This window comes from Protopterus annectens, chromosome 4.part1, assembly GCF_019279795.1.
Source record: "Protopterus annectens isolate FY-2018-M chromosome 4.part1, PAN1.0, whole genome shotgun sequence".
Classification (NCBI taxonomy): Eukaryota; Metazoa; Chordata; order Ceratodontiformes; family Protopteridae; genus Protopterus; species Protopterus annectens.
Genome location: NC_056734.1, coordinates 702,694,891 through 702,720,871, shown reverse-complemented (window position 1 = coordinate 702,720,871; position 25,981 = coordinate 702,694,891). Strand labels below are relative to the sequence as shown.

General features: G+C 40.9%; 1 protein-coding gene across 1 annotated transcript in view; it reads left to right on the top strand.

The window, feature by feature from the left end:
- RSRC1 (arginine and serine rich coiled-coil 1) overlaps positions 1 to 25,981 on the top strand; it is a 3,250,950-nt gene that overhangs the window by 1,940,439 nt on the left and 1,284,530 nt on the right. Inside the window, exon 6 of the mRNA XM_044070481.1 lies at positions 1,675 to 1,726. Within this exon, the coding sequence (XP_043926416.1) occupies positions 1,675 to 1,726 (52 nt within the window). The remainder of the gene's footprint in view (positions 1 to 1,674; positions 1,727 to 25,981) is intronic.

The window sequence follows — 25,981 nt, the reverse complement described above, 5'->3', positions numbered from 1 at the left end:
AGACTTGGGTTTTGGTAGCTGGAGATTGGAGGAGCTGTGAGTCATCTGAGAAAAGCTGGTAAAAGCAAATGTAAAGAAAGCCAGATTTAGTTTACCAGCCTGCTGTATATTAAAGGATTTTAGTGAAATTCTTACATGTATAATTTCAGTCCAATGGTTTATTTAAAAAGAAAAAAACTTGGAAACTGTCCCAGTAAAAAAAAAAAAAAAAAAACGCCTGGAGTTTCAGGTGGCAGAATTACTAGGTACACTCCTGTTTTAAGATGAAGCAGCCACCCACTGCATCACATGAATAACAAAGGACTTTGGATTTTATATTGAACATATGGGGAGGAGGAAGGTGTTCACATCTGGCAAATCAGTACATAGTTTGATACTTGCAGATAAAGTATAGCATTAGTAATAAGATTTGTATACTGCTGTTCTTTCCCCCATTTATAAAATGAGTAAGATACCTGTGGTGTCTAATGATCTTTCCTGCTGAGCCTCCAGTGTGCTTTGTTTTCTAGTGGGATTTTTGCAACTTTTTTAAGGGAACAGCTACACCATATTAAGTAACTTGTTTATTGGAGGCATTTTAGCATGATTCTTTAACATATGGCTGAATGGAAAGCTGGGTCTCTGTGTTCTCCTTTAAGAGTCAATGATTGGCCGTGCTGGTGCAGCGGTGTCATCTCACAACAAGAGGTTCTCCAGTTTGATTCATCGGTGGAGTCCTTTCTGTGTGGAGTCTGCATATCCTCCTTTTGATCACGTAGGTTTCCTCTGGGTGCTCTGATTTCCTCCCACATTCCAAAGATATGCAGTAGGTGGATTGGACACTCTAAATTGACTGTAGGTGAGAGTGTGTGCGCAAGTGTGTGGTGCAAATGAATTACCGTGGCAGGGATAGCCACCCGGCAGTGTAAAGCTTGGCTCGAGATTATTGTCACTGCATAAGTGACACCCCGGCCCCATGTGCAAAATGGGAAAAGGGGTTGAGGTTGGATGGATGGATTGAGGATGAGGGAATAACAAGGTCATTTGCTGTGGTCAAGTAGGAGAACCGGTGGGTAGAATGTTTTCTGTGAACTTTGTGTTTGGAACTTTGCAAATAAAATATAAATATACTAACTATGCAGAGAACTGTATTCATTTATCTTATCACCTGCACTGTGCTGTTTTCATTAATATATGCGGCAAAGTCTGCTTTCTTGCCTAGTAGCTTCCTTTGCATGCTGCAGACAAACAGAAAACCTGGACCCTTGGCGGGATCAAATTTTTGTTTGGACAAAATGTTGACTGAACAACCCTAAAAAACAGTTTGCTTTTTTCTGTATAAGCTGTGAATGTTGGATATTAGACAGTGACAGACATTTAGAGGAAGAAAGTATAAAGCCTGATAATACTTTGATGAGGTAAAAATATGAAACATTTCAAGTGTAAATAAATGCCTGTGCATGTAAATTAGAATTATATCTGTTTCATAACTGAAGATGATGTCAGATGCATTTACTAAAGTTCATCTTTGTTTCTGCCATTAAAGGTAAAGCATTGTCAGAATATGCCTTTTTTGAGCATTCAGGCAATTCCAGTTATATGACAAACATTTTCTTTACATTTATGGAATTTAATAAGTTTTTTTTAAGTAACTTCTTAATTAATATATGGTTTCATGCCTTCTTTTGTCTTAAGGTTTCATCTTCTCAGGCTAAAACAAAGCTACAAATTGCCCTTCAGGCAGCTGGTGAGTTGACATGATTAAATTATATTATCTTTTTATACTTGAATAATGGCTTTTACTTTTATACATACATATATAAAACCCAACATTTTATGCAAACTTGTATAAGATTGTTTTTAGTGCTACTAAGGAATGAGATTTTCAAAAGCAGTGCATCCATAAAACCATCAGAGACTGAGAGGAAATGTGTAGAAAGATTTAGAAGTGTTATATTTGTTGGTAAAACTGTTGTACTTGGTAATTATAAGTTATGTAATTACCATAACTTGGCATCTGTTGTCCATTTTCATTCTTCCCCACTGAGGGGTTACAGATCCGACTCAGCCACATTCTTACAGACTTGGATCCGAATCTTAATCTCCTCCCTGTACCCGTAATACTCTACACCAACCCCTACTCCTTGCATCGAGTTTGCTGCCTTACTGCCCACTAGGTAATAAAGACAGAATAGACAGAGGAAGGACTGAGGCTCAAACTTGGAACATTTGTGTTCAAAAGTCTTCCAGAGATCCTTCTAGAAGTGACAAGGCTGGGGGATGGCTAGGAGGAAAGGTGAGGAAGAATGAAAATGGACAACACAGATATCAAGTTATGGTAAATACATTACTTTTAAGTCTGATATTGCCCTTTTCATTCTTCCTCACTGATGGGTCAAAGTCCCCAGCTACTCAGCTTCCTCAAGGAAGGATATGCCAGAGCATCGTCTAGCCAAAGGAAACACTGTTTCTGGAGACAATGTCCAACTTGTAATGGGTAACAAAGATATGACTCTCTGACCAGGTGGCTGCAGCACAAATATCATCAATTGACATTCTGCAGGAAAAAGCAGATGAGGTAGCCATGAATCTGGTAGAATGAGCTCTGGGAGGGCGAGGCAGTTCCAAACCTTTTGTGAGTAAATCAGTAAAATGGAGTGAGTAATCCATTTAGCCAGAGTAACTTTGGAAACTGCTTGACCTAGGTGGTTAGATGAGAAGGATACAAATAGCTGGTCAGACTTCCTGTACTGCTTTGTTCTCTGAAGATAAAAATGCAATTGTCTATGAACATCCAGAAGGTGTGGTATATATTGTCCTTTATTGGCAAAGTTTGGAAAGAAGACTGGCAATTGACTGGTTTGATTAATGTTAGTTTCAGTGGCCACTTTAGGCATAAAGGAGGGGTTAGTGTGTAGAGAAACTATATCCTTATGGAAAACAATGTAAGGGGGTCTTAACTGATGAGTCCTGGAATTCAGAGATTCTTCTTGCCGAAGTGATAGCAAACAGAAAGATAGTTTTCAAAGAAAGAAATTTCATATCACAATTGTTTACCGGTTCAAAAAGTTTCTGTGTTAACCCCTGAAGGACCACTGTGAGGTCCCAGGGAGGAGAGAGGGCTCTTTTGTGAGAGGTATGAGGAGGAAGATTCCCTTCATAAATGCTTTACATAGCCTGGAAGTTGCAAGAGAAGTGGATTAGTTTCCAGCACGGAAACTCGATATTGCTGCTAGCTGAAGTTTAATAATGGAGAAATTAGCCCCCTCTTTAAAAAAGAGTACTGAGGAAAAGGAGGATGGCAGAAGTAGGCGCTGAAAAAGGATGAATGTTTTCACTTTGCTTTTGTAGACTTTCTTAGTGGATGGCTTCTGAGAGGCCAAGATGGTGTCTTAAACAGGAGAAATGAGCCTGGTCCATTGTATTACTGCTGGAATTGGAGAAACCATGTGGTTAACTTGAAGAGTTGGAGACTGGGATGATGACACTCTGTCGGGTGAGATAGTTGGTCCTGATTGGGCTCTAGTATCCATGGAAGATATTTCAGGTGAGAGCATAGGAAGGGGAACTATACCTGTAGAGGCCAGAAGGGAGCAATGAGGATGACTGAGCTCTTCAGCCTGCTTTCTTTCTGCAGAATCTTGGGGATCAATGGGGGGGTAGGCATAAAAGGAGACTCGGTGGCCAATAGTGACACCCCCCCCGGAGAGCGAACTAGCTGCTGTACTTGTTGAGGGGTGAGGCAAAGCTGCCCCCAATGGCTGAATATCATGTTCGCTACTTATTGATTGAGGGATCACTTGTGAGGAATCGGAATGGACTGCTGAGTCTGTCTGCCAGCACATTGGTTTTCCCCAGTATGTGTGCTGCAATTAGAAAGTGGTCTGAAGAGAGCATCCATTCTCATACCCTCATGGCCTTGCTGCACAATGGGTTTGAACGGCTCCCTCCTTGTTTGCTGATGTACCAGACTACTGACATGTTATCCATATAGTTAGCAATAGTCCCCAGAGAGAGAATGTTCTGAAAGGCTTGCAATGTTAGAAGGACTGCTCTCATCTCAAAGACATTTATAAGCAGCTTGGTCTCCAGTGGGGACCATGTGTCTTGGACTATCCTTCCCTTATAATGCCATGGTCACTGTAGCTATTGGGGGAGGAGAGCAGCCGCCCAAAAACAGGTTGTCTGACTGTATCCACCATTGAATATGATGTTTGCAAATTGGGATGAGCTTGATGGGAACAGAGGCTGCTAAGAATAGACCACTGTACCACCAGGGCCTACTGAAGAATTTGCATGCAGACTCTTGCTAGAGGGGCTAGAATAATGGCTGGTGACACAGATCCAAGAGCTTGCAGCACTAGTTTTGCTGGCAGGGATGGATGAGATAGCAAGTCCCACTTCTCAGAGATGTGATGTGGTGAAGAGGCAATGAAGCCACTTGATTATTTGTATTCAGTTGAGTTCCTATGAATTCTAGATTTTGTACAGGAGTCATCTTGGATTTTGCAATATTTATTGTGATGCCTAGGGAGTTGGAGATCTGATGGAAATAATCCCTGTCTTGTAAACATTGATGCATTGTTGGAGCAGTGAGGGGCCAATTGTCTAGACAGAAAAACACTCAAAATGTCCAAAAAAATGGCCAAAATCAGAATACCAATACCAAATACAAAAGCAGAACTGGACTTCTGTAGTATAAACCAATAAAATGAAATTTAAATAAAAAACGCACACTTTCATGAGCGCTTAATCCTAAAGAGACTTCATCAGACAAATACATTCCACAGTACATGTTCTTTATACCACAATGTTAAAACATTAACTCATCTGCATCCAATCAAAGTAGATTACATCTCATCCATTTCTAAAAGCAATTACATCTCATCTGTTTTTAAAGGCATCCTCACCTAATTTCAGTGTAAAATGTCAGCTTTTTCCTTTAAACTAGGTCCAATGGACACCTGATCATGCAACCCTGGGGGAGATGTAGCATTAAATTTTAACTGCCAACTCAATTCCCTTTTCAGAAGTGTTCTCTGCCAGTCACCTCCCCTTGGGTTAACTTTGATCTTTTCCAAAATAGCAAAAGAAAATTTCTTAAACTTGGGGTAAACCAACCAGTGTCTATAAAGTGCATTTGCCTCCTTTTTCTTAGTTATTTCATATATGTGTTCGTAAATCCTTGATTTTAATGCTCTCTCTGTCTTCCATATGTAAAACCTGGCACAGTCATCGCACTTTGCTAAATAAACTTTTTTGTTGGTTGCACAATTGCCTTGGACAAATGTTACTTTATTGTGTAAAACATTGTCCAAAGTCAATGTTTTTTCCTTATAAATATGGCTGCACTGAGCACACCTTCCACATGGTACTGTGCCCCTGTTGTTAGAAAGAAAGATGAGGATTGAGGAAAATGAGAAATTTGAAAAGGCATTGGTTTTAGAAAATAATGGGTATGCTGAAGATATTAGGAAGCCAGTGGCTAGGAATTGGGGCATCTTTAGGGCACAAAAGGAAATTAACGACCTGTTGGGACCAGAGCCAGTTTTTGTTTTCAAGATTGGGAAAAATTTTAAGCAAATATTAGAAAATGGACTAGGGGTTGATAGTAGTAACAACAGGGGCACACGGTACCATGTGGAAGGGATGCTCAGTGCAGCTATATTTATAAGGAAAAAACATTGACTTTGGACAATGTTTTACACAATAAAGTAACATGTGCCCAAGGCAACTGTGCAACCAACAAAATAGTTTATTTAGCAAAGTGTGATGACTGTGCAGGGTTTTAGATGGGGAAGACAGAAAGAGCATTAAAATTAAGGATTTACGAACACATATGAAATAACTAAGAAAAAGGATACAAATGCATTTTATAGGCACTGGTTGGTTTGCCCCAAGTTTAAGAAATTTTCTTCTGCTATTTTGGAAAAGATCAAAATTAACCCAAGGGGAGGTGACTGACAGAGAACACTTCATAAAAGGGAATTGACATGGCAGTTAAAATGTAATGCTATACCCCCCCCCCACTCCCAGGGCTGAATGATCAGGTGTCCATTGGACCTATTGTAAAGGAAAAAGCTGACATTTTAAGTTGAAATTAGGTGAGGATGCCTTTAAAAATGGATGAGATGTAATTGCTTTTAGAAATGGATGAGATGTGATCTACTTTGATTGGATGCAGATGAGTTAATGTTTTAACATTGTGGTGTAAAATAACATGTAGTGTGGAATGTATTTATCTGATGAATGATGAAGTCTCCTCGGGAGATGAAAGCACTCATGAAATTGTGTGTTTTTTATTAAAATTTCGTTTTATTGGTTTATACTACAGAAGTCCGGTTCTGTTTTTTTATTTGGTTTTGGTAGACAGAGAAACACCTGGAATCTTTTGAACCTCAGGTGAGCTGCTACGACTGCAAAACATTTGGGGGGGTGCTGGGGTGAGCCCAGTGGACAGTATTCTGAACTGGTAGTGATTCGCTCCCAGCTGTATGCACAGGTGCCTCCTGGAGTGCCTCTCTATTTTGATGGGATAGTACGCATCCTGGAGATGCATCCAATTGTCCTTGTGCAGAGGAGGCAGGATGGACTGAACCATAACCATTCTGAATTTTAACTTCTTTGCATACTGATTCAGATTGTTTAGATCCAGAATTGGTCTCAGGTCCCCTGTTTAATTTGGCACTAAAAAGAAGCAGGAGTAAGTTCTGAATCCTATTTGTTTTCGTGGGAACTCCTGGAGGACTCTTTTTATAGCAGCTTTTGAACCTCTTGAGCTGTGTACTCCCTCTGACTGGGTAGAATGTTGGGGAGTCTCTTCATTGTGACAGGAAGTGGAAGGGAAAAGGGAATGTAGTAACCTCTGAATAGTATGCATAGCTAGCACCCATACATTGTAAGATTTGTCCAGGTGTTTAGATGCAGAGAACTAAGACTCCCAACTACCTCCAGAAATGGACAGTTGGGCAGCACTTCAGGGGTGCTGATAGGGCCTGTCCGAGACAGAATCTCAGAAGCCCTGGCTCTGCGCACCCCCTCTGCCTCTGGGGCAGCATCTACCATTGAAACCACCTCTGCCTCTGGAGGATGTATCCGCGTGCAAGTCCTCAAAAGGCCCCTGAGATTTCCAGAACCAGTTTTTCTTTCCTTCTCGCTGGTCTCTAAAAAAGGTCCTCTGAGGTGTAGAAAACTTAAATTCTCATGGCAGACAGGGTCTTTCCTTCCTGTTCGCTGTGGGTAAGCATATGTTTCATCGATGGTCCAAACAGAGAGGAGCCATTGAAGGGTGCATTAACAAAGGACACCTTAAAGGGTTCTGCAAAGTCGCATAACCTCATCCAGGCATGTCTCCTCACAGCTATGCCTGAATCGGCTGCTTGTGAGGTACCATAAGCTGTATGGGAGATCACCCTCATTGAAGAATTAGTGATTGATGATAGAATAGCCAGTTGGGGAAAAACCTTCTTGAGATCGTTTGCCAACATGGTCTCAGCAAGCGAATTTGAGAGCTCCTTGAACATATCTCTTTGCAAGCAAGTAAAGCATGCTAAATAATTTAACGACTACAGCACATAAGTGGCTGAGGCACAGATGTGCTTTCCAAATTTGTGCATCGCCCCGGACTCCCTTTTTGGCGGATGGACAAATGAGCTTTGGTCTGCTATCTCCTTCTTGTGGCTGCTGCCACAACAATAGCATCAATGGGGACACCTTTGCTTCAATGCGCTTTATCTTCTGGGGGAAATAGGACCTTATCTGGATACGTGGAGATGGGCTTGACAGTGTCCAGTTCCTTCCTGCCCTAGCAGGAAACTAGGTCAATAAGTTTGTCCGCTGGGAGAGTCGCCCAAGACATAGATGGGCCTGCCCAGAAAACCTCCAAAAACACTGACTCCTCAGAAGAAGCAAGTTGGTAAGACCAACTCCTTTTCTGTTTTAGGATTTCCAGGATGTCTGCAAAGGAGATGTCATCAGGTGGTGAACATCGAAGTTGGTGTCTTCAGTGAGGGACTCCATTGGGGAGTCTGCGTGCCTCCTCTTGCATGTCTTCTTTCGAGGTACTTCCTCCATGGGGTGTTCAGGGAAGGTATTGGAAGAATGGGGAAAAGCTTGTGGTGGAATGAGTGTGGATGTTTCCTAGGGTAGGTTGACCTGAAAGAGCAGGAATGATGGGCTCAGCACTCTGATCTGATGCAGGGTAAGGGATAGGATCCGAGATGTGAGAACACTGATCTCTATGCAACTTGAAGGCCTTTTCCACTACCTGAAAGGCTGATGAACCCAGGGAAACCCCTCCCAACCTCCCTGGAACCGAAGCAGCTAAGGACAAAAGGTCAAGGTCCACAGCTTATCCAAGCTCTCCAGAGAGAATTGGACCAGAGCTGTCGAGGGCTGAGGCACCAAGTGGCAGAAATGGATCCAACAGTGTTTGAGCTGAACCCAACCTCCTGGATGTGGCACCATCCTCTCAGATCCGAGACTCGCTCTGATCCAATACTGACTCATTCCGGGTATCTAGGATCCTGGGGCTCTGAAACCAGCAGTCAGATCAGAGAATGAGACTGAATAGGCTGAGCAGGGGCAATCACAGATCCAAAAGGGGATGGAGCTGGCAAGACCCCCATCTGGATCTGAGCCTTGAAGTATTTCCACATCATCCTGTCCATTTTGGCCTACGTCAACCACCTAGACGATCTGGAGGAAGCAGGTCTGGAATGTCTGGTCAGACTTTGAAGCAATTTGGAGGGTATGGCAGGTGAGGCAGGCTTCTGAATGAAACAAGAATATCTGCTCCTGATTGTTGGATCCAAGGGAGCCAGTGAATCCAAATGGGAGGTAGCACTCTTCAGATCTGAAGGAGTCAGATCTGAAGTTTTTTAAAGTTTCTCCGAAAGCTCCAAAGACACTCTCGGGTACATGAAAAGGGCTTGCTTTCTGGTTTCCTTGGAGCTGTGTGCTTTGGAGGGGGTTTGAACCCCAAATGGAGGAGATGAAGCTTAAAAGAACCCTTTTTAGATAAGTTTATTGCACTGGTCAGAAAAGGCATGAGGGTTGAAAGAAGGACAAATTTCACACTGAGACTTAAGGTTTCCAGTCCCAGGCAGTAGACACACTTCTTGTGGGCATCCAAATTTAGGATTTTATACCCACAAGAGGTGCACCTCTTGAATCCAGTAGGTTTGTCCAACATTCTACTGAAATAGAAAGAGTGTTTTCTCTAACTGGTGAACTAGTTGCACACATAGTAAACCAAAAGGTCATATAATAACAGAGACAATTTTCTTTAAATTGTAAAGCAGTGTAGAAAGCTTTAACTAAATAGAAAAGAAAGTGCCAATGGGCACTTGAAAAACATAGCCCGGAGTTGAAGCGGAAAAAAAAAATCAACCCTGACACCTGCAAAAACTAGAAAGACTAAGTCTAAGTATCAAGTTTTTAAACTACAGTAAGTATTAAGCAAAAAATAGAAAACAAATCACCCACAACTTTCTTTATAGCTCGAGATTCGCATTGGTGGCAAACGAGATCTGAAGAGTAGGGGCTGGGTGAAGAGCATTATGGGTAGAGTGTGGAGCTCGAGATTTGTATCCAAGTCTGTAAAAATGTGGCTGAGTCGGATCCATAACCCATCAGTGAGGAAGAATGAAAAGGACATCAGATTTTTTGGTTTTACATTGTGTTTGACATAGTCCTCCATATTAACACTTTCCTTGACAATTCCTGCAGGTCCTTGTATAAAAGAATTAGGTTTTAAACTTCAGCTTATATGCGAGCCTTGTATGGTCTCAGTTCTTTCTTGTTGACTGTTTGCATTTCAAACTACAGCTAACAACTGACTCAGGATATATAATTTATCAATGGCTTATATTTATTAGTGAGTGATACCGATGGCCAACTGGAGTAAACTGCATCCCCTTCCAAGAATTTTGTGGCATCAGGAAGCGAGTTTTATTATGATAAAAGCCCAAATTAAATGAAATGGGTCCTCTTCCTAAGTTTTGTGGGCTCTGGAAGTGACTTTTGTTATGAGGAAAGCACACACACACATTGGTTGGAGGAGCAGTGTCCATTGGTCTTGTTTCATCTAAAACTGCATCAGGCACATTATGTGCAAGCCAATGCTTATGTACTGCTGTTCCTGTGTCTTAACAAAATACATCTTATCTGATGTTAAACTGTCAAAGGTTCAGCAGTTATATATTATGGTATAGTCTAACAAAAGCAACATCTGTCTTTGATTTTAAACAATTTACTCTAAGTTCCTACTCAGAGCACTTGAAAAAAAATGAAAAGTTATGTACTTACCATAACTAAGCATCTGTGTTGTCCATTTTCATTCTTCCTCAACACATGGGTTCAGATGGGTTTGGATCTGATCAAACTCAGCTGCATACTCTACACTTTGGATCCAACTCTCAAGCTCCTCCCAATACCTATAATGCCTCAGTCCTTCCCCAATACCTCAGACTGAGTTTGTTGCCATAAGTGCCCTATAGCTAGACAGAAATAGGGATAGCTGAAATATTGTTCAACCGTTTTTCTCCAGAAGATTTAAGGCTGGGGGATGGATGAAGGGTAGTTGAAAAAGAATGAAAATGGACAACACAGATGCTTTGTTATGGTAAGTACATAACTTATAAATTTGATGATGTCCTTTTCATTCTTCCTCAACATAAAGGGCAGAGTCCCCAGCTATGTTGATCTTGGGTGGTTCTAATGGAAGGATATTCCAGAGAGCTGGCAAACCAAATCCTACATCTGGATACAAGGTCTAATTTGTTATGTGTAACAAAGGTATGAGCACTGGACCTTGTGGCAGCTGCACAGATATGCTCAATAGATATATTGACCAAAAACAGACGAAGTAGCCCTGGATATAGTTGAGTGATCTTTGGGTATTTTAGGTAGGGGAATGCCTTGTTGAAAATAGATCCAAAAGATACAATCAGTGATCTGTTTAGCTAAAACAACTTTAGAAATTGTACAATCCAGTCTGTTTGGTGAAAAGATGAAGCAAATATTCTCCTTTGTTTGAAAAATATGGAAAGAAAATGAGTGGATCAGTTAATGTTTGATTCAGAAGCTACTTTAAGTAAAAACGAAGGGTTTGTTCATAAGCTAACCCTTTTTTATGGAAAATAATGTAGGGTTTTTTTGAAGAAAGAGCCTAGAGTTTAGAAATTTTCCTTGCAGAAGTAATAGCTGCTAAGAAAACTGTTTTCCATGAAAGAAATTTTAGGTAATTTTTGGCTGAAGGTTCAAAAGGTTTCTGAGTTAGTCCATGTAGCACAACCGTCAAATCCCAGGGAGGTGAAGAATCCTTTATTGGTGGTCTGAGGAGGAAAATGCCTATTAGAAATATTTTGCATAACTTGGAAGAAAAGGAATAATTTTTATCTTCAATATGAAAATTGGAAATGGCAATTGCAGTTTAACTGCAGAAAAGTTAGTTCCTTCTTTAAAAAGAGTAGAGACAAATTTGAGTACAGTAGAAACTGGAACAGAAAAAGGATCAACGTCATTTTTCAATCCCCAAATAAATGATAGAGTCTGTGAGTATAAAATTGTGGAATGTACTGTGAAGAAACCATAGGCTGTCTATTATTGGAAGTGAAGAAACCATGTGGTTAGCTTGAGGCCATGAATATTGGGATGGTTGACTCCTGAGAGCTGTGAGAGTAGGTTTGGAAAAGGTTCCATTATCCATGGAGGATAAAGAATGTGAGAACATATAGGAAGGGTAACCATACCTGTGGAGGACAGGGTGGCAATGAGGATGACTGACCTCTTCAGCCTGTTTGCTTTCTGCAGAAATTTGGGAATCAAGGGAAGTGGGGGATAAGTGCAAAGAAGATCAGTGGGCCAAACGTGGACTAGAGCATCTCTCAGTGAGTTCCCCTGAGGGGATATTAGGGCAAACTATCTGCTGCACTTGTATTGAGGGGGAAGCAAAGAGGTCACAGCAAGGTTGGCCCCAACAATGAAAATTGTTTTCTGCCACAGACTGTTTGAGAGACCACTTGTGAGGCATCAAATGGATCTGCTTAATTTATTTGCTAACACGTTGATTTTTGCTAGTATGTCTGTTGCAGGCAGAAAGCGGTTTGAAGAGATCAGTCATTCTCACACTGTTATGTCCTGTCTGTAGAGAGGGTACGATTGAGTTATTCCTTGTTTGTTAATGTACCAGACAGCAAATTTGTTGTCAGTCTGAATCACAGTAGTCCCTGAAGGAAGAGCATGTTGAAATGCCTGCAGTACTAACAGGACTATTTTCATCTCCAGTACATTGGGGGGCACGTCCTTCCTAAGAAATGCCCCCCCCCCAGCTGTGAGGTGTCCGTAATCACCATGGCCATTGGAGGCAGGAAAACAAAGGGTAGCCTAGATGAATGCCTTTTGACTGGATCCGCCACTGAATGTGTTATTTGCAATTTGGAGTAAGTTTGATAGGAAAGGATAGGTGTTGTCAAAGAATGGACCACTGAATACATAAAGTATTGTGCCAAGGGAAGCAACACAGTGGCCACTACCTTGGATCCTAGTGCTTGAAGAACTGACCTGGTTGAAGCAGATGGATGGGAGATAATCTGATGGACTTAAGACGTGAGTGAGGATATGCGATGAATTGGTAGTGATGCTATTTGCGCTGTTTTGCCCAGATGTGCACCATTGAACTCCAAGCTCTGAACTGGTATCCAGTTTGATTTTGCATAATTTATTGTTATCCTCATTGACTAGCAAATCTGGTGCAAATAGTCCCTGAACTGGAGGCATAGATGTTTGGAGTGAGCAGTGAGGCGCCAGTCATCCAGATATGGAAACACTTGCGATCTTGAGTCTTAGGTGAGTAGCCATTATTGGCATACATTTGGTAAACACCCTGGGGGCCGAGGTAAATCCAAAGGGCAGGGCTGTGAACTGGTAAAGAATGACTCCCAGCTGAAAGTGTAAATGTCTTTTGGCTCACCTGTCTATTTTGATGTGATAGTACGCATCCTGAAGGTCTGTGGAGCACATCCAGTCATCCTTGAGAAGAAATGGCAAAATGGACTGAACTGTGACCCTTTAGAACTTTGATTTTTTATGTATTGATTCAGTTTGCCCAGATGTAGAACTAGTCTGAAGTCTCCTATCTTTTTAGGCACTAAAAAGAGGTTAGTATGTTCCAAATCCTATTTGGTCTGGTGGGACCTTTTCAATGACACTTTTTTTCTAGCAGCTTTTGAATTTCTAGTGCTGATGCTTTCCTCTGACTGGGTGGAATGTCAGGAAGCTTTTTCCTTTTGCAAATAGGAAGTTGGAAAAATGGAATGGCATAGCTTCCGCATATTATCCTTAGCATCCAGGAGTCTTCTGTTGTATTTGCTCAGGTGTCCAGGTACCCGGATAATTGTCCCCCAACTGCCTCCTGAGTTGGACAGTCGGGCAGCACTTTAGGAGCACTGGAAGGCTGTGTCCAGAAATGTATTAGGGGAAACCCGGATTTTGCAGGCTTCCTCTGCCTCTAGGGTGACATCTCCCATTGGAACTTCCTCCTCTGCCTCTGGAGGAGTTGTTTTGCGCGAATCCTGGAAAGGTCAATGAAATTTCTGGAACCGCATTTTCTTACCACCTCTTTGATTCCTGGAGAAGGTTCATTGAAGGGTAGAACACTTGATTCCGTGGCAGATAGTCTTTCTTTCCTGTTCGCTGTGGGTAAGCATTTCTTTTTCTAATGGACCAAATAACAATGCACCATCAAAAGGTTGTTGATGAAGGATGTCTTAACAGGCTCGACAAAGTCACATAGTAGCATCCCGGCAAGTCTCCTTATGGCAGTGCCTTAACTGGCGGCTCGTGGGGTGCCTTCAGCTGTGTGTGAGATCAACCTCATGGAAGCATTGGAAATTGAAAATAGAGTGGCCAACTGAGAGGATGTTCTTTTGAAATCCTCTACAGACATGAACTCTGATAGAGTATTTGATAACTCTTTGGTCATATCTCTGTAGCCTCATGAAATTTGCCAGGTAATTAAGAAACTTCAAGGTGAAGGTCACTGAGACAAAAGCTCGCTTTCTGAATCTGTCCAGTGCCATAGACTCCCTCTTTTGCAGTTGGACAGCAGAGCTCTGTTTATGCCACCACCACCATAGATAGCATCTACTGGGACTCCTTTGCTCCAGTGGGATTTTTCTTTGGGGGGATCTAAATATTTATCAGGTCTCAGGTATGGGCTTAGTCGTATCTGGCTCCTTCCATGCCCGGTGGGAAACTAAATCATTGAGCTCATCTGCCAGGAGGGGAAGGGGGGGGTAACCCAAGATGTAGATGGGCCATAACCAAAACCTTCCAAAAATACCATTTCCTGTGGAGAGGGATTTTCATAAGACCAACTACCTTTTTGTCTGAGAGAATCTCTAATATGTTTACAAAGGAGATATCCAGTAGTGATCTGGGAGACCCTTCTTCTTCATTGAAATCAGTATCCTCCTTGACAGACTGCAGAGGAGAATCTATGTGCCTCCTCTTGCATGTTCTATTCCAATGGATTTCCTCCGTGGGATGTTTAGGGGAGGTAACTGAAGGGGGGGGGGGTTTCTCTACGGGAACTGATTGGAATCTAGTTGGAACTGGCTGTCCCTATGGAATAGGCGTAATCGACTCAAAGCTTGGAACAGAAGAGCAGATGGGAACTGGATCCAAAGAATGAGAAGAAAAAAAACCCTTTCCATGATCTCAAATGCAGATAGACCTGGAGAAGCTGTGACTAACTGCACCGGAGCCAAATCTTCCAGTACAGACAGATCACGAATCCTCTCAGATGCATGGAACTGAACCCAAACTGTCCAGGTTTGAGGCTCCAAGGGGCAGGGATGGATTGACAATATCAGGGACGATCCAGACCTTGTAGACGTGACTACAAGATTTTGGTTCTGAGTCCCATTCCATTCCAAGGTTATCAGAGTGGAACTTGTCAGGGAGGTCATCTCAGTCAAAGGAAGATATCTTCTTTGGATCTGACTCTGAACCTGTCAGGATTTTCAGATCCTGGGGATTCTGAAACAGTGGGATAGATCAGAGAAGGGGATAGGATAATATGAGATGTAGTTGGAAGGCTCATGGGTCCAATAGGGGACGGAGTCAGTATGACCCCCATCTTAATCTGGGCAATGAGAAATGTTTACATCATCCTATCCACATCCACTTCTGATAAACTTCTGGAGGACCTGAAGGATGTAGTAGATTGAGGCCTTGAATGTTTCTTTGGAGTTTTTAAAATGGGGAACACAAAGTAGGAAAAATTGTTTTTTACAAATACTCTGGCAAGCAAATTCTAAGAGGTGCCACTGCTTCAGATTCAAGGGTCTGGGATCCAAGTTAGGCACCGTAGGACTAGCCGATATGATTATCAGATCCAAGGATTTTGGATCTGAAGATTGGGTTGTTGGATCTGACAATGTCTAATTTGAGATTTTTCAGGTCTTAACCGGTGGTTCCAATGAAGTCCTAGGCGGATAAGGCAGTGAGCATTTTCTGTGCACTGATGGAACAGACTTAGAAACTTTGGCAGGGGGTTAAGCCCCAGAAGATGAAGTTGTAGCAGCAGGCAGTAGGTCTTTTAAGATTAATTTGTTGCGTTAATCATCCAGAGCCCTTGGGTTGAAGGTAGAGCAGTTGATGTCCAAGTGGTCAGTTCTGAGACAATAAATGCAGTCCTTGTGGGCATCTGAGTTCAGAATTTTATGCCCGTGAGAAGTGCACTTCTTGAACCCTGTCAGTTTTTCAGACATGACAAGAAAGTAGGCAGAGAAATAATTTCCAAAGAAGTAATGTAAAAAAACTAGGAAAAAAACATATGACAGAGAGAAGGAGATATTTATAGAAAATAAAACGGGAAAAGGTAGAATTGCCAACTTTGGTAATTTAGAACAATACCCTGTTTAAAGACCAATAGGGAAAAACAGTACCAGCTATGGTATGAGGGGAAACTACTATACAAATTATTATAAAGCTTAACGCTGTTCGAAAGCTAAGGGGGAGAATAGGAAAGTCAAATAAGAATAACTTAGAAGAAACGTTTTAGAAAAAATATGCAAAGAATTTACAAGAGTTCACTAATTTCTCACTCGGGAGAGGAACCTGTGAATGAGCACAATGGCAGCAAATGAGATCTGGGCTATTGGGGATGGACTGAGGCATTATGGGTAGAGGGAGAAGCTCGAAAGTTGGATCGAATGTCTAGAGTGTGTATCCAAGTCCGATCCAAAGATCAGATCCAAAGTCATGTGTTAAGAAGAATGAAAAAGACAACATCAAATCTCTTAGTACTTGTATCAGACAAGAACTTAAATGCTGCACTTTTATTTCAGTTGTACAAATTGCAATAATTATAGGAATATATGAGATATACATTACATTTTTTTAGTCCACTTGGGTACAGACATAGTGTATAAGCATGGGCAATTAGGTATTGCTCAAGTAGAAAAGTCAGTGAGGGAGTTGCACAGATCTCACTGCATGACTAAATAAATTGTACTTCCATGTAATGGTGTATATTTTACACTGGATTTGGCTTTTGTGTTTCTACAGGCATCATTTTAGTTTTTTGCTGTTTTAGAAGACCAGTGGTTTGCAACAAGAATATATGCTTCTCAAAGGAGGATTATGGTAATATTGAGAACAGTTCTTAATGTTTTGGGGGAAGGGTCAGGTAGCTTAATTTTATTTAATTATTAAGCAAAGTAATTTTAAAAATCATCATGGCCCAATTTGGTCATCCAAATGATGACATTCAGAGCTGTATGTGCTTCTGTAGCAATCCAAGGAAAATGACTTTTTATTAGAGATTTGTTGTTCACATGAGATTCTATAAAGACTAGATGCATATGCTGTTACTGATCTGAAAACCAGACCCAATGACTGTGAATTTGGTTTATCATGATTGTTCAATAAAATAATTTGTGGTTTAAGAAATGAAACTGGGTGTAGGCTTTAAAAGAAATAGACATGACATTATCAAAAGATTTGAATATGCACAGAGTAAATTAAGTAACTAGTACATATTTAAAATCGTTAACTGATGACAAATAAAACATTAGTCAAGTAAACAGGCAAAGTGAGGAAAAAAGGCAAAATGTGTGTAAAAGTAATGGCTGAGAAAAAGAGTCCGTTTGTGGATCCAGAACAGAGGCTATAGTGATTGCATTGATTTATTTCAGAATGCAGTAGATCGTCGTAAATATGAGAGTAATCATTTTCCTGCATTTAATTAGGCCTCCATAAATAGTGCAATACAAGGATATTCGTCTTAAGATATATAAATTGAAAAATTGGTGTGTTGAAAAATATGCATGCTTTTGAACAGAAATGTCAAAATGAATAGTGTCAGTAAATAACTGATTGTGGCAGTGAAAAGAATTGTATAGTGAAATCTGAAAATGCACTAGAGAAACATAGGTTCATAGGTAAGTACTAGGCTATCGCCCCTAGGGCCTGTATAAGCCTAGCCAAAAGAGGTTCCCTGGCTTTCACCACCTAAGAAAATTATTTTCCTGTGCCCCTGTCGAGCAGTGATGCAGAAGTGATCCACTGGGTGAATTTCCTATTTCCCATCCAGTTGTCAAGATTTCTCTTAAAGAGGGCTAATGAGGAGCTTTGCTTGACATGAATGGGTAGTCTTTTCCAGAGCATGGGAAGTCTCTGGGACAGGAATCTATCCCTCTGGCATGTTCTGTTTATTGTGGTGACAAGGTTTAGGTCCCTGGAGCATGTGACCTGGAGAGATTGGGATTTCTTTAAGTGTAGCATGTCTGCCAGATCTGGGTTAGACATGGCTTTGTATGTTAGGCAGAGGTCGCCTCTGAGTAGGCGATATGCAACAGAGTAGAGCTGGAGTTTTTTTTGAGATGGTCTGTGTATGGCATCTGTTTAAGGCTGGTAATCCTCTTAGGGAGGTATTTTTGTTGCCTTTCTAGTTGTTGTAGATGTCTTGAGATGTACATGCCAAACGGGCCATTGTACTCTATAATGGGTCTGATGAGGGATGAGTAGAGAGGAACGATGACCTCGCTTTTTGTAGAGGAGAACCCTTTGTGATGAGGTGTGCCATGTAGAAAGATTTCCTGACTGCTGTGGCGGCGTGATTATCAAAGGAGAGACTACTGTCCACCTGTTTCCCAAGGTCTCTTATCACACTTTTTTAGTAGGCTACCGCCTATGTGGTAGTTCATGGGTATGGTGCCCAAAGGGGATGACAATGCACTTCTTGGCATTGAGCTTTAGGCCATGACTTTGACAGCAAGCATCAGTCTCAGTGAGACCTCTTTGTAGAATGTCCACATCCTTAGGTGAATCTATTATGGCTCATAGTTTGCAGTCGTCTGTGAACTTCGTTAGCCAGAGACCAGCTGTATTAGCCTGGACTTCTGAGAAGTAGATATCGAGGAGAGGACCCAGGACCAAACCCTTTGGTACTCCGCATGTCATTGGTCTGAAGTCAGATTTGGAGTCTGCTACTTTCAATGAGTGGGTTCTGTCAGTGAGCTAGTTGGCCACCCATCTTGTGAAACAGGGATTTATGCCCAGTCCAGTGAGTTTGTCTATAATACCAGAGTGGGGGATGGGGTTGAAAGCCTTGGCAAGGTCAAGATAGACTGTGTGCACCACCTTACCCTCATCTACGGCTCTGACTGCTTCAAAGAAGTCAATCAGGTTTAGGAGGCATGATCTACCTTTTACAAACCTAAACAGAGTGGGGTCCAGAGTTTGGCGGTTACCTATGTCTTTGTTTATAAGCTCCAGGATGATGCATTCCATGGCCTTGCAGACCAGGCTCGTTAGGCTAATGGGGCAGTAGTTCCTGGGATCAGTGGTGGCACCCCTTTTGTGGAGTGGGATAACTGTTGCTGTGCGCCATTCCATAGGAACAAAGCCTGAACTGAGGCTATGGTTGAACATGGTACTTGGGTGGGGTGCCAGTTTGTTCTATAGTTTGTGCAGAGCGCAGCCTGGGATGTTGTCTGGTCCCATGGATGCTGTGTTCTTAGCTTTGGAGAATACGGTCTTTACTTGTGCATCCGTGATTACAGGAGCTTTGCAATCTTCTGGTATAGAAATGGGCCCTTTGGGGAGTGAGGGGGGGGTAAAGTTTGTACTGAACCTGTCTGCCAGGATGTTGGCAATATCAGTTGGTTCAGTAAATCTAGTGCCATTGTGCTGTAGCTCAGAGCAAATCTGAGTGTTGCCATGAGATTCTTGACATAGCTGTAGAATGCTTTGTGGTTGTCTTTAGAATCCATGGTGATTTTATTATCGTAACTAGCTTTGGAGGATTTTATGAGGGATCTCAGCTTCTTACTGAGGCTGACCAGGGAGTTCCTACAATCATGGGATTTTACTCTTTTTTTTTGCAACAGTTCCTTCTGTTGTAGAGTTTGTTTATGGCAGAGGACCACCAGATTGACTTCCTTTTTTTTTGGAGGATAGCATCTTGATTCTGTTGGGGATGGCACGGTCCATGCACTCGTATATGTGCTTATACAGTGCATTTGTATATGATTCAGCAGTCATGCCTCTATTTTCCGCCTGTATGGGTGTCGTGAAGTTAGCCACTTCTGCCTTAAGAAATATGAAGTTGATTTGGAGAGGTTTTTTTAAGGTTGTTTCCTTAATGGGGGTGTGGATGGGATATGGATGTCTAGGGTGATTAGCTTGTGGTCGGATCTGACCAGCAAGGAGTTGACCTCTGGCATGGAGCATCTGTTAACCATATTGGTAATGCCCAGGTCCAAGATGTCACTGCCCCTGGTGGGGGTATGGACAAGCTGATCCAGGGCGTTGGAATTGATAAATTCCAGAAAACGTTGAGCAAATGAGTTAGTACATGAGTAGTTTTCCCAATTGGTGGTGAGGTAGTTGAAATCTCCCAATATTAGGGTATTGGGCTGTACCTTAATATTATCCAGTATATCGAAAAACATGGAGTGGGTGTCCTGGGGCATTGCGAGGGATCTGTAACAAGCTACGACTTGAATTGCAGTCTTGCCCAGTGTTAATTGTACTTGCATAATTTCGGATGCATATGTTGAGCAACTAGCCTGGGGGTGTGGATATCCTTTATGGATATGGACATGCCTCCTCCTTTAGTGTTTCGGTCCAGGTTAGGTGGCTGAAAGGTGTGGTAGGAATTGTAGCCTGATAATGCAGGGGTGCTCTCTGTAACCTTAAACTAGGTCTCTGTCACTGCACAGATGTCAATGTTCTCCATCTTAAGGAGTGCCTCGAGTGAGTTTATTTTGAGGTTTAGACTTCTAGCATTGAGTAGCATTACCCTTAGATTTCACTTGTTTGTATATACTATGTTGGTGCGTTTGACATTTGAGCCTTGCCTAAAGAAGGCACTATAGGGATGGCAAGAGCCTTAGCCAGTATCCAGAATCCCAGAGGCGACAGGTGCAGGCCATCTCTGGTAAAGCATTGTGGCCTGTCGATCATGTCTTCCCGGGCAGACAGATACTGGATGCCCTTAGAATGACACCAGAAGCTTAGCCAATTGTTGAAGTCAATCATTTTGTCCTTGTACTGTGGTATCATTCTGTGTGATGGCAGGATGCTACTCAGGGCTAGTGTCGTACCTGCCTGCACTACTTGGTCAGAGAGCTTCTCCATGTCACTTTCCTTGTAGTCCAGGGAGGTAGGTCATTCACTCCAGCATGGGCAATGACAAAGTCATATTTGTACTTGTTGTGGCGTGACCTGAGTGCGTGCATTATATGGCAGATCCTGGCACCCGACAGGCAGCAGACAGTAACTTTCTCCTTATTTAGCCTGGTGAGAGGGACGTCAGTGTGCCTGACTGCAGCACCACCTATGAGTAGTGTGTTGGGTGCGTTGTTTTGCCTTATGGGCTGAGGTTGAGTGGCACACTGATTTTGTTGTCTATGTGTTATTCGGGTAGTGTTGGGTGGTGGTGTTTGCTTGCTTTTCAGCTTTGGAGGTCTCGTTGTTTGGGCAGATTTTTATTGAGAGCCTCCACGAATGTAGATGTGTGTTTTGTGTTACAATGTGTGGGTTTGGGTGGTGCAGGTTTTGCTGGACTATGTGTTGAGTGCGGTGTGATGTTTACCTTCTCCTCTTGACTGTCTAGTCCAGTCTTGGTTGGAGAGAGCTTGGCTTCCAGTTTGGCTACGTAAGTGCATCTCTCTCAGGTTGTAGTGTTGGGTGTTAGGAGGAGAGGGTTGTCAGTGTACATGAAGCAAGGGCTACATTGCCCCAAGATGCCCAGATTCATCAGACGGACAGGAGAAAACACAGAGAGTTGACCCTTAGACATGCATGGTTAGTGCTTATTAATTCAAGTACTAAAAACAGTTTTTTTCTTGATAAGTGAGGAAAGTTGAGTTCTGCAGTAATTTGTAGATTATTTAATGCTTGTAACGTGTTTTGGACAAATGCTGAGCACAAAGAAACAGTTTTGAGTGCTAAAACTAGAAAACTGTCTAGTTCCAAGGGAAAATCTAAAGAGCAGACTTTCTGCGACAGGGAATTGTTTAACCATAGTTAAGCGGTGCTGTGTGGAGCGCAAAACCGCGCAAACACGGGTTTTTAAACAGAAAGATGAAAGGGATAGAAAAAGCCCAAAATGGCCAATAAAACTACAGAGCTGAAACCACACCTCCAGCGTCAGATAGGCTGCTCGAAGCTCACCACTCTCACTGATGAACAGAGAAGCTCCCTTCTATCTTAGTAAGGTCTGGACAACACAGAAACTACAAAACAGCCCAGAATTCAGCAAAATCTGAAAATCGGACTCTGCTGGTTATAGAAAGGCAGGAAATGAGTAGAGAGGGAGGATTTTTTTTTTCAAAAATTAGAATAGATACAGTAATACAAACACTTTTGAGGCAGGAAAATGGCTTGCGCACTTGAGTGTATAGCCCTCAGCAATTAAACAGTTGAAAAATATTTAAAATGATAAATTACAAACAGTATCGGAATTAAAAACAGCTCAAAATAAGTAGCAAAGTTAATAAAAAAAATAATGCTTGGAATAGTGCGGTTAGTGAAAATAAGCAGCAAAAAGGAAAAACAAGGTTCTCAAAGTCTCTCTCTTCTCCTGCTGGTGCTGTAGAACTCTGCAGGACACCCAGGCAGGCTGTTGCTGAGGTAATACAAGTATAAAAACTGCACAAACACGGGTTTTTAAACAGAAAGATGAAAGGGATAGAAATAGCCCAAAATGGCCAATAAAACTACAGATTCTGAGCTGAAACCACTCCTCCAGTGACAGATAGGCTGCTCAAAGCACACCACTCTCACAAATGTCAAGCAAACTGTTGGCAAGAAATGCTCATTTATTGGATAGTGTGAAATTTGAACTAGAAGCAGGTGCATAATGCAGTATTCTGTTAGAAAATATGTTTAATCTGATGAAGCTAGATAATTGTAGAGAGACAACCACGTGCACACTGTTAACCAGCTGTGGCCAGTAGATGGCATTAAGTAAAAAAAAAAGCTGCTGTTAGGATTACAACTGCTATTGTGACTACAAGGGGAAAATAGACACTTTTTTCCCAAACTGTGCAGTTGAATAAGTCAATACTCCAAATATTTGGGTTGTATGGCTTGTGGGAATCTAAGAATGGTAAAAAATAGGTCATTGTAAATGCAGAGATTGCATTTGTTCTGAATTAATCACAGTATCCCATAGACAGCTCTGGTACCATGATGGCAGTTGAAGTGCCAGTTATACATGTTCCTAAAATGGTACCTAAAGCACTCAAAAGTAAATCTACCCAGGAACTGAAAAGAGTAGAAAGCTTGGATGTCATTAAATGCAACTTTATCCAGCAATTTGGTGAATAGTATTGTCAGTGTGTTGTAAAGAAAGATAATAGTTGCATTTATGTTAATGCCCTAGATCAAAAAAAGATGGATAGAAATGAAGCATTACCCTGTGTATACAGTTTAATAATTGGTTTAGCTTTTCTCAGTATTATATGCAGCAAGGGTTGATCACAGATAAAACTAGAATTGAAAAAAAAATTAAATTGCTTGCAGTTAGTTTGTCTTCAGGAGGGTACATATTCCTTACGCTTGCTGCTTGTATTTATGATGTACCAGAGGTGTTCCAAACAGCTGTGAGACTCTGCTATCCTAATGTCTTCCCAGATGAAGATGTAGTGTTGCAAGAACTGCCATGATAGCAAAACCAGATATCCACTGAAAGTAGTCTTTTTAAGTACTCCAAATGTAGACATTTGAAGACACCAGTCGTATGAACTGTTTTTGAGTTAAGTATGCTTCATGTTTCTAAGGACTGAAAATGTATTGACGTGTTTTGAATACATTGTAAAGATTAATTTTGATTACAGATAGCTTATGCCATGCTTGGTGCAGTGTTAAGGTTACTTTATATGATCAGTGCAATGTAATGCATAATATATAGAATATTCTATACTTTTGAAAATGGCAGATATTGTATATCGGAATGGGTTCATAGACACCATTTAATTGAACTTTACACAGACTGCAGAAATGATATTGAGCTTCAGCTAGATATCAAAGAAGTATTTTGGGCCACCCTGTGCAGAAGCCTACAAAAGTTTATATTGCACAAGTGAAAGAACAAACCTTGGCTTAGCAATTTTTAACTACGGATTTTGCAATCAGTTATGTATAGTACTGATTTGGTAATAAATAAATAATTTGTAGTGAGATAGAGGCTCACAGATCACCCATGTTGAGGCTTTGAGTCTGTTTTTAGACAACACTGACCTGAAACCAAGATAATATTTTCAGTCCTAGACCTCTCCAGGGACATTAGCCTCAGCATTTTAGAAAACTTACCATTTCAGAAGTGCTGATTTCTAGAGTTTTCAGTTGAAATATAGAACTCATGGAGTTAGTACTGCATCTGCTGTTTATCTTATATTATTTGTGAAACATTCCAACATGACAGAGACAGTGTAATGAATCATTCAGGTAAACTTATCCTGCTGTTAAGCATGGATTCTAACTTCTCTTATTTTTAAGACAGATGCTAGTCATGAACATGTAATTTCAAAGATTTGCTTTCTGTGGCCCATGCAGGTTTGTTTCACAGTCTGTTAGCAGAGTTTTACATTTATGTGCTGTATAGCTTCAGTGATGTATAACATTATGCAAGTTGTGGCATTGTAACACACTCAGGGCATAAGGCATTACTTTGTACGTTGTCATAGAGTGCCTTCCTTTCCATGTAGAATGTTGTAGCACCACAGCACACATATGATATAATTTGTTAAAAAAATAATAAATAAAAAGAACCACTGAAGGGGTAGACAAAATATAGTTCATCCACTGTGCTTCCATATTAAATCAAAATAGACTAAATATTTGTGTGTGTGTGTTCTTACAAGTGCATGATCATCTAAAGACAAAACAAAATGAATAGTATATGCACACATGCCATATAGTTTGATAAGGTAGAAAGACATTTTCCTTGCAATTCAAATGGGTAAGGATTTTCAAAACAGTTTGTTAAACCCTCCTTTTTGTGGGATAAGAGTTGAGTTAAACTTAAAGGAACAGTGTAAGTTAAAGCTGCACATATATTTTTGTACATCAGGAAGTTGGATTTTTTTTTTGGATCTTCATCACTTTTGATACTTTCTTCCTTATTTATGAATTAATACCAGTTTTCTTCGTCCTGTATATTAGCATCTGACCACTTTCAAGATTTTGAATACTTATTCAGAAATTTAGGGATTCAGAACTCTTTTCAGCTTCTCAGACAGAGTGATCTTATCTTGGTGCATTACAGAGAGTTTGTGATTTGCTTTGTTTCCGTCTATATTCTTTAACTGCCAGGTGAGGCTGAGTAGATCACTGTCCTTCACGATAAATTAAAAACAGAAGGAACGCTTGTTAGTTATAAAACGGATGTCAAAGAACTTGAATGATGTTTAACATCTTTATGTAATTTGTCAGAGGCTGATTGTTAAACATTTAATGGGTTAAAACAGATGCAATTTAGTGCCTACTGGCAAATAAATATAGTTATGCAGTTAATGTGGTATCTGAGTTTGTGGTGATCAACTACATTTTTAAACTTTACTGCACAGGCTTAGTAGCTCAAAGAAAAACTTATTTATTTTCTGCAGCAGTGTAGAAATAGGATTTTTCTGACGTACTCCTGCTATCATTATATAGTGTAACTCATACTGTTGTAAGATGTTATGTCTGTTTTATTAGGTAGAATGCAGCACATTTTGGTCTGTTTTACTAGTGATTTTCTATTTTCCTCCTTATTGTCACCTTCTTTTGCATCTCTCCCTATTTTTTTCACCCTGCAACCTTTCTTGCTTCTTTTAGTTTTAGCTGCTGGTCGGTTAGCTACATAACTTCCATTTGTTTTGCTTTCCTTCCTAAGTTGCACGGTGCTCACCACAATATTCTTAACTGCTGTTTTCAATAGGGATGACCATTCTATCACACCTCTGTAGGCATTGTCCTCATTTACTTTCTGTTCTATCTTTGTATAATATAACTTGTGCTCCTAGTTCATAGAGGTAGCTGTCAAGCTTACAATTTACTTTCCTTTAAGAAGCTTGATAGTCACAACCATTTGATGATACTTTCTACATCCTGTCTTTTAATTAAGAAGGAGTGAATTTTGATTGTAAGGGGAAACATAGTCTGTAATCTTGGAAGGTGTTGTGTAATATTTGTATCATATTTTTATTATTGATACTTATTTTTAAATGCTTTGAGATCATACATTTCCTTATAGACCAGACAGAGGTCACCTCTAAGTTGCCTATAAGAAATGGAGTTTAATGACCATTCTTGAAGCCTTTTTAAATAGTTTGAAGCTTTGTAAGCCCATGGTTTTTGTAGTAAAGAATCATTACACCTGTTCAGAGGCTGCAGAATGCAGCATAATATTCAATACTGGAGATGAATATGTCCGGTGTTCCTGGAGTGACTCGACATGCCTTTTAGAATTAGATAGGCTACAGGGTATGTTTTTTTAATC